This window comes from Pelophylax lessonae, assembly GCF_965119305.1.
Source record: "Pelophylax lessonae genome assembly, chromosome: 1".
In the NCBI taxonomy this organism is placed as follows: Eukaryota; Metazoa; Chordata; class Amphibia; order Anura; family Ranidae; genus Pelophylax; species Pelophylax lessonae.
The window spans coordinates 408456917-408474488 of record NC_138768.1 but is presented as its reverse complement, the minus strand read 5'-3'; the positions used below and the strand labels follow the sequence as shown (position 1 = coordinate 408474488).

The 17572-nt window shown below is 42.1% G+C and overlaps 1 protein-coding gene across 1 annotated transcript in view; it reads left to right on the top strand.

Moving 5' to 3' along the window:
• The window catches only part of FOCAD (focadhesin), a 333165-nt gene that overhangs the window by 104157 nt on the left and 211436 nt on the right, over window positions 1–17572 (top strand). Inside the window, exons 9-11 of the mRNA XM_082243972.1 lie at window positions 3478–3565; window positions 9902–10110; window positions 11369–11629. Coding sequence (XP_082100098.1) covers window positions 3478–3565; window positions 9902–10110; window positions 11369–11629 — 558 coding nt within the window. The remainder of the gene's footprint in view (window positions 1–3477; window positions 3566–9901; window positions 10111–11368; window positions 11630–17572) is intronic.

The following is a 17572-nucleotide window of genomic DNA, read 5'->3' as shown; positions in this document are numbered from 1 at the left end:
AATAAGGTACAATAATAAGCGGCATCTCTATCCTGCAACATTAAACAAATCACCTCCCCTTAGACCTACCCTGTCCATACTCCCAAACAGATAGGAATTGAGTAAGTGGTTTGTAGAACCTGTGTGAGGCTATATGTCTCACCTACATCACACCTACATTTCCGGTGATCACCCAGAGTGTACGAAGCCCGTGGGACACTGCAATACCTTTATCAGAACAAGCTCCCTTGGGGATAACCAAGGGACATTAAGCCATGGAGACTAGAGTTTCTCATATTTATTGAGTCAGTTCCCATGTTGATATATATATATCTCTCCAAGAGGAGCATGTGCCCCATATGGACCACATTTTAACCATGGGGGAGTTATAGACTTCCAGCCTAAAAGAATTTCCTTCCTAGCCTGAAATAAGGCCCTGGAGAAAGCCACTCTTGTCGTTTCCTCAGGTATAACCTCTTAGAGGATTCCAAGTAAACAGTGGATAGAGTTCAAGGGAACATTAACCTGGAAGACTCTATTGAGCGTAGAGAGATCCTCACTCCAGTAGCAATGTAACTTAGGGCATCGCCAGAGATTAATAAGATCCACAGATGTTCAACTGCATCTCTACCGCATAGGGGTCGGGAAGTCTACCCATCCTGTGGAGTTTCACTGGGTCATAATGTACTCTGAGTAAGATATAAAGTTGTAACACCTTCTGTGAGACATTAGGCGAGCACATGTTAGGCGACTGAAAAGCCTCCTCCCACTGGTCTCCTGTCAAAGTTCCCATGTCCTCCTCCCATTGGGACATTGCCCTGTTTGGATAAGCCCTTAGGTACTCCATCAAGAGAATATGATAACACTGGGATATGAAACCTTTTGTTTCGGTCGAAAACTGGAGTAGATGAAAAATGGGGGTGGGTGAAAGTGACCAATCCATTGCATATTTCTGAGCCTTAAATGCATGGGATAGCTGTAAAAATAAGGCATGTAAGCCGGTAGGGCAAATTTGTGTTGGAGGTCCAGAAAAGGCATTAACCTCCCATTTTGGAACACCTGGAGAGGAGAGTTACCCCACAGACACGCCATCTGGGCCCCTGCTGGATTTTGGCCAGTTCAGCATAAGTATTATTTCCCCAAAGCAGACTGCAGTATAACCTGTCACTCGCTACAGTTGCTTTGATTTATTTCAAATTTTTGGATTAGTACATAGGTAGGCTTTTGCTTATTGGGCTTGACTCCGTGATGGAGTCCGCACCAGTGCCAATAAGTAAGAGGCAAGCAGAAGAACCTTCGGGGGCGGGAGACATGGAACCTATAAAGTGTTGGAGTTGGGCAGCTATGTAGTAAATCCAGGGGTTTGGGAGGACAAAGCCTCAACCATCCTTAGGAAATTGCAGCTGTTCCAACTTAATTCTGGGAGGACGGCACCCCAAAGTAACAGCTTAAAAAGAGAATTAACCACCCGAAATGTTTTCAAGGGAACTACCACGGGGGAATTATGAAGGGCATATAAAAGTTTGGGCATAAGTATCATCTTAATTAGATCAGTTTTCCTGTCCAGGGACATTTTGAGCCTATTCCAGATATTTATTTTATCTTTGAACCGGGCCATCAGGGGGTGCACATTAAGACGGCAGTAGTGCGTAATGACAGGGGGAGATTTGGATACCCAGGTATCTGAAAGAGGTCACTAAGGGGATGGAGCAGGGGATAGATGCTGCCTGTCCAGGCACGTTATCTAAAAGCATTAATGCAGATTTGATCCAATTAATAGTGAGACCAGAGAGCCACCCAAACTCCAAAATTGTAGACATAGCACTGGTCAAGGATGAGGAAGTGTCACCTAGAAATAGCAACATATCATCAGCGTATAGCATGATCTTCTCATGTAAGTCACCATACTGAAACCCATTAATATGTGGGCTATTATGCACTAAGGTAGCCAGAGGCTCAATGGTTATGGCAAAGAGCAGGGGTGTCAGGGGACAACCCTGTCTGGACTCTGTCGGGCACCCTAATCGCTGCTTGCGATGAGCTGTATAAAAGGCGTACCCACGACCGAGCACCAAAACCAAACTTAGACAGTACCTGCCAGAGCTATAGCCAACTAACACTGTCAAACACTTTATTTGCATCCAGGGAAAGGAGTGCCCTCCATCCCATGTTATCTGCCTTTAGGTGGTGTATACCTCCATGGGAATACCATCATCCTGAGGGGCCTTACATGTGGGGATGGAACAGGTCGCCATTTGTAGCTCATCAAGAATGAGCGGGGCGTCCAATGCTAGACGGTCTGCAGGGGATAAAGTGGGCATGGTCAGGTCATTAAGGTAACTTGTCAGTGACTCAGAAGAATAATCATCTCGGGAACCATACAGTATAGGTCTGAATGAAAGGATGATAGCTCAGAAATGATTTGATCTGGGTCACTGACCACCCGCCCAGTGGAGGAGGGAAAGGCTCCAATAGTTGGTGAGGATTGTTGTAACCTAGCAATTTTTGCTAGCTGGCGGTCTGTTTTCTCCCCCTCTTCATAGAACGCCATTTTTGTGAAAAAACCTTTCCGTTCTGGGGCGGAGGATCTCAGGCGATCCAGAGAGTCCTGGGCCGACATTCATGCCTCCCTTGCGGAATCAGATGGGTCCAACACGTATGATAATTCCAACCCTCGTACCTGGCTTTCCACTTGTTCAAGGAGTATGGAGGAATTGCATTTAATAACATTCATTTCCGTGATGAATGTACCTCTAAGGCCTTAAAGGTTTCCCACCTCAACAGGACATCTTCACTTTGCATGTGTGTACTGAAAAATTGGTCAATTTGCTGGGTTATGCGGTCATGAGTGGGAAACTCCTTAAGCCAGAAAGCATTTAGCTTCAACAGGGGCCCTACACATAGTGGATGGAGGCCTGGTGTTCTGCCATATTAAAGAGGGGTGATCCGATACCCCACAGGGGAAGTACTCTATCTTAGAGGTGTAATTGGGTATGTGGTTCGTGCCCAAGCAGAGGTCTATGCGTGCGAGCGATCCGAATGTCTTGGAAAAGCAGGAAAACTGCCGGGTGTTAGGGTTCCGAAGACACCAGATGTCAAGCCAGCCCACCTCCACCAAGAGACTACAGAGGGTAATGCCCCTCCCCCGAGAGGTAGCTGGAATTGGAGGGTGCCTATCCAACTGAGGATTGAGACGATAATTTTAATCTCCCATGGTCAGAACTGGTATGTCAGGTTTGTTAGCCAGATACCACAGCAGCAATCACAGGATTTCCCTGGAGAATGGAGGAGGAATAAAAACATAAGCTAGGATTAGCGTTAAAATGTACAGTGTAAAAATACGAAGCGGCCCAATGAGTCCAACAATGAGTCCAGTTCCTGGTACACTTTTAGACTTTTGTAATTCAAGTGTGTGTTTCACTATTGCATAGATTGCAAAAGCTCCTTTTGGCTTACCTACTATATTGTATCACATGTTGCCTTTGTTTTCTCTTCCAGAGTTTTCCAATAGAGCAGACTTTAGTTGGACTCAGTCTGCTTTTACTACAGGCTCCTACCAGTCAGCAAAGACAGATGATGAAACTAGGTAGGATTCTTTCAGATGGGGTGTTTTTCTTATTAAATCGCAAATCTAGTGAAACATTTTTTTTTAATAGGTTGACATTGAGTTGGGGCCTCTGTCAGGTTTTTATTGGGTCCTCATTGTGCAGATTCCCCTCATTTCTTGTCCCTGTTACAGGGATCACCAGATGATATGACCAGATTCGGTCTAGATTAGCCTGATCTGTCAATCTTCTTGTTTATGTAACTTGCAGTGTCTGTCATACATATTTTTTCTAGTGCCTGTTTGCTTCTTCCATGTTTAGTAATATCTTTTTTAATCTTAAACCTGAACTACAGGAATTATTTTTATTGCATACTTACATTTGTCCAGTGTGGTACAATGTAATATGCATTGCTCATGCCGAATAGCCCTCCTCTCAACCTTGTCCACTCAGAGAACACCTGGTTCCTTTTTGGTTCTTTAAATGTGGCCAGTGTGCATTTGAGCAGCCACTTGTATAGAACATCAGCAGGACCCTAAAGATTGCAGTTGTCACTGTAGTAGCACCGAGTACTACAGTGAATTTTCTTCCCCATTGGTTTGTCAGGTATGAGTAATGCATACTTATATTGTGCCATGCTTAACCAACGTAAGTATGCAATACAAATCATTCCTTTGGGGAAGGCTTTGTGGTGGTTATCCTGATCTTGACTTCAATACCAAATGATTCACCAGCTTTAACCAAACATACAAGAAAGGAGTCCAGTCAATTTCCGGTTTTACTGGCTGTGTGCTTCTTCAACTTCGTTGACTTACAATATATTGATGTCAAATTATGAATGATAGTCGCAAAGTCTTGTACCTTTGAAATCAATTCAACAATGGCAGCTCCCATATTTTTATTTTCAAATCTTCCCTTTAACTGTGTTAAGCTTCCCAGGTTGCCCTAGTGTCCAGGTTCATTCATGGCTATCTTATATTTTCTGATAGGGAACTCATTACAACTTGATAAAAATGTTTTTTAGTAAGACACATACATTCCACATTAATAATAATGCTACCAAAATTAGTGTGTGCAGTAAATTGCCTCCAGCATTGTTCCTGTTTCTTCTTGCTGGAGGCTGCCATTTTGCTAAAGCCCAGAGTCCCCGAGCAGCAGTAAATCTTAAGGCTGTCAGCAGATCGGTCTTTACAAATTTGGCACATTACCTAAAAATACAGAGCAACTGAGTATGTGCGGAGCAGGGTGAGACAGTGTATTACTGGATTTTAAACAGTATAGACACTTATTTTTTAATGTTTTACATAGCTATACCTGCAAAAGGGGCCAGCCTGAAGTCACCTAGTGGGACTTAATTTTCTGACTAAAGTTCCACTTAAATTAAAGAAAAATTTATGGCCGGTCATTCCCTCTCGAAAATGTTACATACCCTTTGAGTCACTCCGTTACCTAATACCTGTGTATTGTAAAATGTAATGAGCATGACCTGTGTCTCCTGTTATGCTCTATATTGTTATTTAACCTGTTGCCGACCACTCGCCGCAGATTTACTGTGACAAGGTGGCTCAGCTGTGCAAATCGACGTAGGGTAGGGGAGCGAATCCGATCACCGCCTGGTCGGTGGGTAGGGGGCGCACACCCGCCGACCAGGCGGTGATCGGATTCGCTCCAGAACCGATCACTCGTCAGGTCCAGGCCAATTATTTATGGCCTGGACCTGCTGATCAGTTCTGGCGATTCACAGAATGTATTTGAGTCACTGGTGACAGCAGTTAGTGTGAGCAGCAAGTAGTGGTAGCGTCAGTCCCAGATAGGTTTAGGGTACCCGCTATATATTCCCCTATTAAAGATTTAACCCCCTGATCACCCCCAGTTAACCCCTTCACTGCCTTGTCACAGTGTCACTATTATAGTTTACATATCTTTTTTCTGATCACTGTATTAGTGTCACGCATGACATCATTTAGCACTACCGTTAGCGTCAATCCAGCATAGTGTCAAATTGCCCGCCGCATATTTAGTAATGCATTTTAACCCTTTGTTTTCCAGTGACACACACACATACACTAAACACCTCCATTACTAGTATAGTGTCTGAACGGATCAATATCTTTGATCAGAACTATACTAGCATCCCCAATAGTTTAGTACAGTGATTACTGTCACTTCCAATACACAGCATACAAAACCGCAGCATTAGCAGAGTCAGGCCTGATCGGCCTGAGTCAGTTACATTTTTTGGTAGCTGTTCAAACAGTCATTGGCAACCAGGTGCTTTTTACCTGTGAGTCACATTAGGTACCTAAAAATTTATTTGCCAAAATGTCCAAACAGAGGTACACTTATGAAGAGGCCTACACGATGCTGAGAATGAAAGATGAGAGCAATGGGTAAGCCTCACTGTCAGAATCCGGCTAAGTATTCAAACCTGTAGAGAGCAGAGACACCCTGACAGATAGAACTGACGACAGAGTAGTGGTTCCTGCTAAGGTCAGCCGTACCTGACCCCATTCTTCTGTTGCTGAGTTGCAACAATTGCATAGTTCTCATATGCAGCAGAGTGTCTAGCGCCGCTCAACCTTTTGGTGAACTGGCAAGCACCAGTGGCCTAGTACACCCTGGTCATAGACAAACCCGCACATCAGTAACACTTGGTGACATGGCGAGTCCCATAAATGCAGTTCAAGCTGGTGGGGTGGCTAGCACAAGTAGTGTCCCCAGCCACCAAGAATTGGAAGACAAACCCATAGAGCCCATAGTGTCCTTCCTGATGTTCTTGCAAATCCTGTACAGATCTATTGTGGACCAAAGCAATTTATATGCCGGTCAATTTATCGCCGCAAACCCAAATTTGACCCTTGCCAGACAATATGTATGGAAACGTATCCCTCATCATGGGCATTACTAAAACTAGCGAGTTGCGGTCATATTGGTCCACTGACCCAATTCATCATATGCCCATGTTCTCTGCTGCCATGGCCAAGACTAGATACAAGCAAATCTTGCAGTTCATACATTGCAATGACCATGAACTCTTTTGTTCTCGGGGGACCCTGGAGAGAGCCTGCTTGAAGTGTAATAAATTGCTTGCAGGGAAGTGGAGGGACACGTGGAATGTTTTTCGTCTGTTTTCCATTCAGGCAGATATGACTGTCCAACTTACAACGGCGGCTGGTGTTGTTGAGAAGCCCCTCTGTGTCCACGAATACAACCTTAACATGGGAGGAGTGCAATTCAATGAGCAGATGATGGCGCTGTACTTAATTGCCCGCAAGGCCAGATGCTGGTACAAAAAAGTGTCTGTATACTTATTCCATAGGGCTCTGCTGAACGCTTATTTGCTATACAAAGCGTCAGGAAGAAGTGGATCCTTCTTAAAATTCCAGGAAGAGATCATCACAATCCTTCTGTATCCAGAAGGTGCTGTGGCCCAAATTCACAATCCTGATGCAGTGAGCTAGCTGCATCAGAGGCATTTCCCAGATGCCCTCCCTGGTACCTCTACCCAAAGAACACCCCAAAGAAGATGCCGTGCCTGTGGAAAACACGGATATAAGAGTGACACCCGTTGTTTTTTTTGTCCCTCCTGTTCTGGCCAACCTGGTCTCTGCATCAGGGACTGTTTCCGTCGCTACCGCAAACTATAGTATAGGGTACATCATGGCACAGTCTAGGGCACACAGGGTCTGGAAAGATGTTAAATGGCTATTGCATTTTGAGAGACCCTAGCCTGGAGCGTTCAAATTTTTTTTAGTTACCAAAAAAGTGTAAAAAAAAAAAAGCCAAAAATCATTGTTGTTTTATTGAGGTAATTTTCTGTTTCTTTTCATGTTTTAGTACACTGTTGTACATTTTATAATACACTGCTACACTGCAATGTTTTATTGTTAGGGTTTGTCATTGTAACCATGCTTTGCTTTGCAGATGCCGCCATTCTACTGATTTACTGTACTGCGTACTATTATAATGTAATGTTTTATTGTTACTGTGTTTTTAATTGTTAACCATAGTTTGTATTGCAGATACTGCCATTATACTGTTTTTCTGTACTGTATACTATTATATTGTAATGTTTTATTGTTACTGTGTTTTATTATTAACCATTGTTTGCTTTGCAGGTATGCCCAACAGCTGCAGCACTGATTTGTTTATCCTGACAGCAGCAGCGTTTGCTCTCAGCATATACATAAATCAATGATTGCAGCGCTGTAGGAGGTAAATTCAACACCGCAGTTAAAAAAAAAAGACCATATATGGCGAAGCATAGGGGATGGGTTGGACTCAGATCTACCCTATGCTTCGCCATATATTTTTTAACACTTTTCTTGGCAGAGATTTCTACATTCACATTGATCGATATGATCAATGTGAATGGAGGAATCTGTTAGGTTCTCTTTTTTCGTTCAGCCCACAGGCTGCATGAAAATAAAAGAACATTACAATATATGCCCAAAAAGGACCAGCAACGTACTGGTACGTCGCTGGACTTTGAGTGGTCATACCGGGATGATGCCTGCAGGTTTAGGCATCATCTTGCTATCATTTTTTACAGCTGGCGGTCGGCTTTCATGTAAAAGCAATCAGTGGCTAATTAGCCGCTAGACTGCTTTAACAAGCAGTGGGATGGGAACCCCCCCCCCCCCCCTGCCGCCGCCTTCTACGGTTTTCTCCGGCTCTCCTATCCTACCGGCTAACCCGAGACGGAAGCCGGTGGTTCCTTCAGCTTGCCATATAGCGGATTGGAGACCAGAATGGCTCCAATCATCTCTATTGGCTAAGATACCTATGCTACCTAAGCTATGAGCAATTCATGACTTCTGTTTTGCTGGATATAAACCGCGCCATTGGGAAAGCATATTATCACACCAATCTTGAGGTGCTTAAGGACAGAGGAGAGATCTAGAGTCCATCCAATAGACCCCAATTTTTTCAAAAAAGAGTACCTGTCGCTACTTTTTTTCTATCATAGGGGATATTTACATTCCCTGTGATAACAATAAAAATGATTAAAAAAATGAAAGGGAAGGTGTCAAAATAAAATAAAAAAGCAAAATAAATAATAATAAAAAAAAAAATTAAAGCACCCCTGTCTCCCTGGGTTTGTGTGCAAAGGCGAACGCAAGCATCGGTCTCGTGTCATATGTAAACAGCAATTGCACCATGCATGTGAGGGATCACCACGAACGTCAAATCTAGGGCAGTAATTCTAGATAAATTTAAAGTGGTGACCTAGTAAAGGCTTTTAAAAATGTACGTAGTTTGTTGTCGCTGCACAGGCGTGCCCAATTTTAAAGCATGTCATGTTTGGTATCAATGTGCTCTGCATAAGATCATCTTTTATATTTTACCAAACAATTGGGCAATATATAGTGTATTTGTGTATTAAAGTTCAAAAAGGTTTTTGTTTCCCAAAAAAATTGCGTTTGGAAAATCTCTGCGCAAGTACTGTGTGACAAATGACAAAAAAAAAAAATTGCAACACTCGCCATTTTATTCTGTAGGGCCTCTGCTCTAAAAAAATATATACTGTTTGGAGGTTCAAAGTAATTTTCTAGTAAAAAAAAAAAAAAAAATGTTTCATGTAAACAAAAAGTGTCAGAAAAGGTTTGGTCTCCCAAGTGGTTGGAAGAGTGGATGATGTGTGGCATAAGCTTCTAATATGGGGCATAAAATGCCAGGACAGTTCAAACACGCCCCAAATGACCCCTTTTTGGAAAGTAGACACCCCAAGCTATTTTCTCAGAGGCTTGTTGAGTCCATGGAATATTTTAAATTTTGCCACAAATTTCTGGAAAATTACAATCTTTTTAAAAATGTTTTTTCTTTTACACAAAGTTATCACTCACACATGCCCTGAGTATATGTGGAATTACACCTCAAAATCCATTCTACTGCTTCTCCTTAGTAAGGGAATACCCCATGTGTGAGACTTTTTGGCAGTCTAGCCACGTACAGGACCCAGAAAACCAATCACCGCCTTCAGGTTTAAAGTATTTGCTAAGAGGCATGGTGAGTATTTTTCAGCTCTCATTTTGTTTTGGAAAATTAAGAAAGAAAAGGAAATTTTTTTCTTTTTTCAATTTTCAAAACTTTGTGACAAAAAGCGAGATCTGCATAATACTCAACATGCCTCTCAGCAAATAGCTCAGACCTACTATTGTTACTGGGCTAGTTAAAAATAAGAGAAGCAGAGAATACCTATACACAGGAGCAAAACAGATGTTTGCAGCAACGAATAAACATAGTGTTCGTAAAGGTAACTGCTGTAATAACTCCATGCTCATTGATTGCTTGCCTCATTAATGTGTTCATGTTGATTTTTGCATTCCACATACTGTATGACAGTTAATGTATTATTGTCATTTATTTCTTCATAGCTCTTAAAATTTTGGAAACGCCAGCCGAAAAGAAAATGGTACACCTAGGCCAACTGTTAGTCATGCCAGTATTGCTGGTAGTTTCATCTTCAGGCTTGGCAGACTGCTTTAGCGTGAAGGATGGAGGATCTTCTTTACAGCAACTGGCCCTAACAATCTTGGAAAAAATACAAAATGTAGACAACAAGGAGATGGTGACAGAGAAACTGGTAATATATATTTATATATACTGTATATATATATTCAGCTCTGAAATTATAGTAAATTAGCTGGTGTATGCACAATTGTTGGCATACAAATACACAAAACATTGTAGGTACCACATGCATTCCTATGCTTACATAGTTATTTGCCTATTTCTAACTGCAAAACGGTTTATACTCTCTGGTCACATCCCCATTGCCAGCATATGACTAATACAGTCGATCTAATTTTTACAAATAAAGTTGTATACTTTGCAGATGGGCTAAATAAACCTCACATCATGCTTTAAATTAGCTGGATTTATCTATTTTTGTTTGCTTCTATATTCCTAAGATTACTAACTGTTTATTTTCTTTATCTCATAAAGACACCAATAAAAATCTCATAGTGATGAAGGTGCCAAGAAAGTGATATTCGGAGCTCACTACGTTTAGCTCCTAGTGTACATGCTGGGCATATGTTTAATAATGATCAGAGATGCATCAGCATCTTTGGCACCAAGAGATGATAAAGTCCTTAGATTGTTCTTTGAGAAGCACTGGCTTAATGCAATTAGGACATCATAGCCAGCCAGTGCATGAAGAAGTAGCTCAAAATCTTTTCCTAAGAATTGCTTCCTTTGCTGTATGTACATGCTTTTGTTTTCTTCTTTACCTTCTGTACCTTGTATATACAAATACATGGCACCAGCAATGCCACTCTGCTTCAGACGAAACTGGCACTTTGCCAAATCATGGCAAAGTGACAAATTATTTTAAGAACACCCTCTACTCCCAGCTGATAGCTTTTCTTCTCCTGTTGGCAGCTCTGTTGGAGTCCTAAATATACCTAGTACTTCCAGGTACGGGGGAATCTTTGACCTTCTCTTCTTACTCAGTCCTGATTACCCAACGGCCAGATAAAACTTGTCATGTGGATAAGAGTAGAAGCAGACCCTCACTCAAAAGTGAAAGTATCACTCACCCTTTGTTCTCCCCTCCTCCCCACCAACAGATTTTCAGAGTTTTTTTTTTGGGGGGGGGGGGGGCAGGTACCCACTCCCACTTCCTCCATACTCGCCTGAATGTTTTACAACTAGAATGTTTAGCCCTTCCTGTACCCTGCCCACAGCCTCCTGGGACACCTCACTGGAGGTCTCACAGCACCTATTTTATATATAGGTAAGACAACCAGGTACTAAAAGTACTTGATTTTGTAGAGCCAGGCTTAGATTGCTTTTTCAATATTTTCTTTTTTTTCTTTTTTCCTTTCTTTTCATTCTAGGCCGTAGAAATGCTGTCTTTGCCTGTATCAAGTTGGCACTATACAATAACTGTTACTTTGACCATGTTAAAGAAATTTAAAGAAGATAGTAGTGCTTCCTTTGACTGGTTGTCCTCTTTGTCATCGATACTGCCATTCACTACATGTGTCCCTGCGCATATATCACTGCTGCTGGGATATCTTCTGATTCATGAGTCAGGACATGGTCTGAGCAAAGCACTTAAAGTCACCAGTGATGTTGCCAAGGCTGACTCTTCTCAGGTAAATAATCATACCTTAAATAATGTGATATATGATTGATGTTAAGGTTTGCAACTGAAACCCAAGTCCAAAACTTTTTTTCTAGTTTTGGATAGCGTGAGGAAGTATCAGAACTCCTCTAGAGTTTACTGCTATCCAGGGCTCCTTAATTCGTTTGTTTAGCAAAAAATAAAAAACCCAGTAGTGATTAAATATCGCCAAAAGAAAGCTCTCTCCGTTCTTAAAAAAATATAAAAGTTTCATTTGGGTACAGTTTGTCATTACCACGCAATTGTCATTCAAAGTGCAACAGTACTATAAGCTGAAAATTGGCCTGGGCAGGAAGGGTGTGAAAATTCCCAGTATTAAAGTGGTAAATAGTTTGTTTAGGCCAAGCTGGACCAAACAAAGTTTTCCCATTACTAAGTGATTTGGCCACTATGTGTGTGCTGTATCATATTGTAGTACAGCTAGTATGCAGCACTGTGTTCCACAGCAATACAGATGATGATGATGATGCTGCCAGAGCGAAATGTAGTCAGCCTAAATGCTTCTCTTCCATTCAGAAGAAGCCTTGCTTTTTTTGATTAAAAAAGTACAACGCTTCCTCTGAATGGCTGAGGTGAAGAGGCAGGCAGATGGCTTTATAATTTCCACCTCAGCCCAGTCTGGGGAAGGCTTCTCCTGAATGACTAACTTTAATTAGTAAATAGAAGGAAAACAGCACCACCATAGTGTATGTAACTGATGCTATTAGAGTATGATGTAGCAACGTACACTGCAGCCAAAACACTTCAAAACCATGAACTTTCGGTCCCATTGAACAGGGAAATGAGGTTCTGACCAGCGTATCCCAACCCTGTTCTTGGCAAGAGACCCCAGCCCAGTCAAGGAGCATATCTTTGACTTCATAGATGGAGTGGTACAATTAATTGAACATTGCTGCCCTCAAGCATCAGTTTCACCTCGGACTCTCGGAACAGCTACAAAAAAGGCGAGTTAGAGTTGAAAAATCCCTGACCTGCTGTAGGAGCTTGCCTGACTTGCTACTCAAAATGACAGTTGCCCTGGAGAGTGGAAACAGGAAAAGGAAGGGGGGGGGTATTCTCATCCTGAAGGGTTGCCCATTTTCCTCCGCCTGAGGCAACAATCATTTCAATGTCCTCGTTGCTTACAGACATACCTGAACCAATGCAGCTGTACCTAGCCAGACCAGTTTTGACCCCCAAAGAGTGGCTGCTTTATCAACAAAATAACTTGCCAGCTTGCCACACCTGCCATCACTGTGTCATTTCTTTCACAATTGCCCCATCAGGTAAGGAAGGAATCATCCCCTCCCAGCTTACCCTGGCCCCATTGACTTTCCCTACTCATGTTACATGGCCTTTGTCCCTTTAGAGTAAGGAAATCGCCACTAAAGTTCTGGTCACCATTGATTTGGGTGCTTTCACCTGCTTTCTGGACAAGTCTCTTGCCCATCAGTTAGGCTTTCCGCTCAGTTTCAAGGCTTATGCACTACCCATCCAACTGGTTCAGGTTTCCGCCATTAAAGTTACACTAAACTCTGGTTTAAAAAAAAAAAAAAAAATTTGATTCAAGTATGTATACTTAACGTAGAGTACCTACTGTTGCTCTCAGTCTCCTCCAAATACCTTTTTTTTTTTTTTATGCTGCGATCACACTTCCTGTTGGAGGGTGGCTATGTTTATTCTCCATGGTCCCATTTTATGTAGGACCATAGCCACCATCTCCTTTTCACTCCTTAAAAGGGACTCATGGACAATGGGATTTGTAGCATAGAGCAGTGCACATGTCCACAATGAATGCGCACTACTTGTTACAAACAAATGGAAGTGGAGGGGAAATAGGGAGGTTTGGAAGCTTACAGAGTAATTTCTGCTCTGACTGCTCTCGCTCTAACATCTTCCCAACAGTCTCCACATTGTAGACTTCCTGTTTCAGCCTCCCTTTGGTGGGGTGATCAGTTTGCAGCAAAGAAAACCAATAACCACTAGGTTCTCCAGCCCCAACATCTCTTGCAATGTGCTCTGGTCGGGATCAACTGTCCCTTAGAACCCATGGCTTCTGTCAGGGGACACTGTAACAGGGCAAAGCAGAAATTAAAATTAAGGGTGTTCTAAGTAGATCTGCTCAAGATGGGACCTGGTGTTAAGCACTATTGTCAGAAAGTGAGAAGAAGCACCGCACACAGATGCAAGGAAAGTGTATTTATAATTAATGTTGATATTTGGTTGCTTAAACACGTGGTATTTTTTGAAGCGCTTATTTTATATGGGTATTTGCATAAATTGTTGGATGTACAGTACTGTGCAAAAGTCTTGTGCAGGTGTGAAAAAATGCTGTTAATTAGGAATGCTTTTAGAAATAAATAGAAGTGTCAATAGATTATTTTTATCAATTAAAAATATGGAAAGTAAATGAACTGAAGAAATACTCAAATCAAATGAAGATTTGGTGTGACCACCCTTTGCCTTCAAAACAGCATCAATTATTCTAGGTACACTTGCACACAGTTTTTGAAGGAACTTAACAGGTAGGTTGTTCCAACATCTTGAAGAACTGACCACACATCTTCTGTGGATATAGGCTGCCTCAAATTCGACTCATGGATCACAGGTTCTGTGGGAGCCAAACTATTTCTTCCAGGACTCCTTACACTTCAGATGTTTTGACTAATCAGTCCACAGCACATGCTGCCATTTTTCTGCACCCGCATTCCTATGTTTTCATGCATATTTGAGTCATTTAGCCTCGTTTCCATGTACCATGCACAAAAACATAGGTACTGGGGTCCAAGAAAAAGAAAAATGGCAGCAGGTGATCAGGATTGATAAGTTAAAATGTAAAATACTTGGCTGTAGCAAAAAGCAGTTTGTTCACACACGGGCTGGAGAGCGGTCCAATAATGAGTGTCCACAGGCAACAGTGAAGCATGGTGGAGGTTCCTTGCAAGTTTTCAGCTGTATTTTTGCAAATGGTTTTGGAGATTAGGTCAGGATCAATGGTGTCCTCAATGATGATAAATGCAGGCAGATACTTCTTTATCATGCCATATCATCAGGGAGGCATGTGATTGGCCCCAAATGTATATTTCAGCAGGACAACGACCCCAAACATACAGCCAATATCATTAAGAACTATCTTTAGCTTAAAAGAAGAACAAGGAGTCCTGAAAGTGATAGTTTGGCCCCCACAGAGCCCTGATCTTATTGAGTCTGTCTGGGATTACATGAAGAGACAGAAGAAATGGAGGCAGCCTACATCCACAGAAGATCTGTGATTAGTTCTCCAGGATGTTTGGAACAAGCCACTTGTTGAGTTCCTTCAGAAACTGTGTAAGTGTACCTAGAAAAATTAAGAATTGATGATGTTTTGAAGTCAAAGGGTCGTTGCACCAAATTGTGATTTTATTTGGATTTTTACTTTCCATTTTAATAATTGATAAACATAAACTATTAACACCTATTTCTGAAAGCATTCTTAATTTGCAGCATTTCTTTACACCTGACTAAAACTTTTGCACAGTACTGTATATTTGTTTTGACTTTGCACCTCATCTTGCTGTACCTTATTGCACCATAAAATATAATTTGATGAGGCAGATGGAGGTAAAAAAATGATAGGCTTTGGGTGCCAGATAGTCTAGGTACACCACTGCTTGGGAGGCATTGAATTAAATTGTGTGTGTGGAGTTTATTTTCTCCCTATGCCATGAAAATTCCCTACCACCTATTCTGTGCTCTTCAGCAAATGTGTCACAATAGTCAGCACACACAATTCGCACTCAGCATTTATGTTATTATTTTTCTTCCCAGGGACTGCATTTTCACACACATTGTCTGAAGCAATGGGCAGTGGAAAATGACATGCAGTTAAAAGACAGAGGGGAGGATGTGAGGATAAAACACACTTTCATGATATTAATTAGACCGATGACCTAGCTGCTGAATATTTAGGGATGAGATGGGACGCAAAATGCCCCTAGTTGCTTAGCAACATGTTTTACCATCTCCTGAGTGGTCCACTTATGTCTAAACCTAATGATTCGTCCTGTGCACTTATCCAGCTGTTGGATGATTCAGGGTTTGCAAGTGTTTGCAGTTTACCCTTTCTCATCCATGACTACCTCTGCCTTGCTGGAATGTATACTGTTGTTTTTAATGCCAAACAGAACTCTCTGTCACAGTTTTGATGGAATTGTGCTTTTGGTGCACACCTTTGTTAGTGAATATGGTTACAGTGACCCTCTAGCTTCAAATTGTGAAAAACTTGTTCCAGTTTCTATAGCAAACAATGAAATTCTCCATAGAAGTAGACAATCCTGAACTAAGCAAAGTAGTCTTTGTAAAGCAGAAGATGTCCGTATGTCCCCCTTCCAATAAAACCCCAAAATAGAAGGTTTATTCCTCATTTTATTATAGTGGATGAAGCCATTCACATCATTCCTTTATGCCCTTGGGTCATCTGTGCATCCATATTCCTTGGTGTACACCACAGATAGAATATAATGAAATCAATAGTTCAGATAACACGGTTTCAGATTTGTTGCCCATCATCAGTGCAGTGTGTGCAAACCAGATTTTCAATGCAGTTGGTCTTGGAGACCAACAAGTATAAATTGACAGGTTGTGATGGGCTAAAGAAAACAACAAACCCCTCCACTAAATCAGTGAAGCACTGCCCTCGCAGGAACTTATGGATATTGACTTTGCGGGCTTCCCTGGTTACCAGCACATGGTTATAATTAGATAAAGTTCCTGAATCCCTCCTTGCTCCTGTTGGCTCTTCACAAAAATAAACATTCTAGGGGTGTTGGTTTGTTTTTTTTTGGTTGTTTATTGTTGATTGGGATAAGAGAAGGCAATAGTGGGAAGGGGATACTCCATTTGAACTATTCACATAGATGAGGACTTCTACCTTCAGGACTTCTTTAATCCTTAGGAACAACCAGGCTGTTAATCCACACTGCCACAAGTGTAGATGAGGTTAAGTCTCTTCAGGACACTCTCACTAGCATCCCCTCTCAGTTGACACCCCTCCACTGACTGTCCTAGGAGCAGGGGTGGCCCCCCTCAGGTCAGGCCCCTTGACACGAGTTCCTGTACTCCCAATACTGCAGAAACAGGACCTCCAGTGTCTCCCCTCTCAGCCAGCTTCCCTGGACCTCTGAAGTCAGCTCCTCTCTGCTACTCTTCTGGCCCTCAGGACGACCCCCCTGAGGCTGCATGGCACTTCTACAGAGGAGGCGGCAGCCGCTCCCTCCGCTTTCCAAGGAAAGACCTTAAGCACATGTGCTCCTGGCTTTTATACAGTATCCCAACATGCACCGAGGCGACCTGCCCTCTGCCAATCATCAGAACTGTATCAAAAGCCCATGCACACATTCGTCAGGTTTCCTCCCACTGTTCAACATGCCTCCCTATTGGACCAGTGTGAAACACTCTCTAGACAGAATGAGTTACACTCTGGGCACAGTGAGCAGACCTCACTAACAGATCCTGCTCTCTGGTAGGCAGAGAACAACATAGATTTACCTGCAGCCCCTCTGGTAAGCAGACAGAGCTTAAACTATACTTTCTCACGCACCTACCTAGGAGGGTGCTACTTTAGTACAAAGAAATGTAGAGCTGTCCTCAAACAGAAGGTATCTGCATGTCTCACTTTTGTAACATATCACAAAAAGAAAGGGCTTACTCATTTTATTAGTATAGTGGGTAGAGGCATGCAAATCATTGCTTTTGTGTCCCCCCGGGCCAACTGTGTATCCAGAAAGGCTGATTTAGTGGGGGCTTTTTGTTCCCTTTTAGCCCATTTCATCACAACCTTTCTAGTTAAACGTTCACTATATTAAATAAAATTAAAAAAGTGGCAACAAAACTGTCTTTACAATTTAGCCATAAATCCCACAATGTCCAATGCTGCCTTATTTTATGTGTGTTTGCT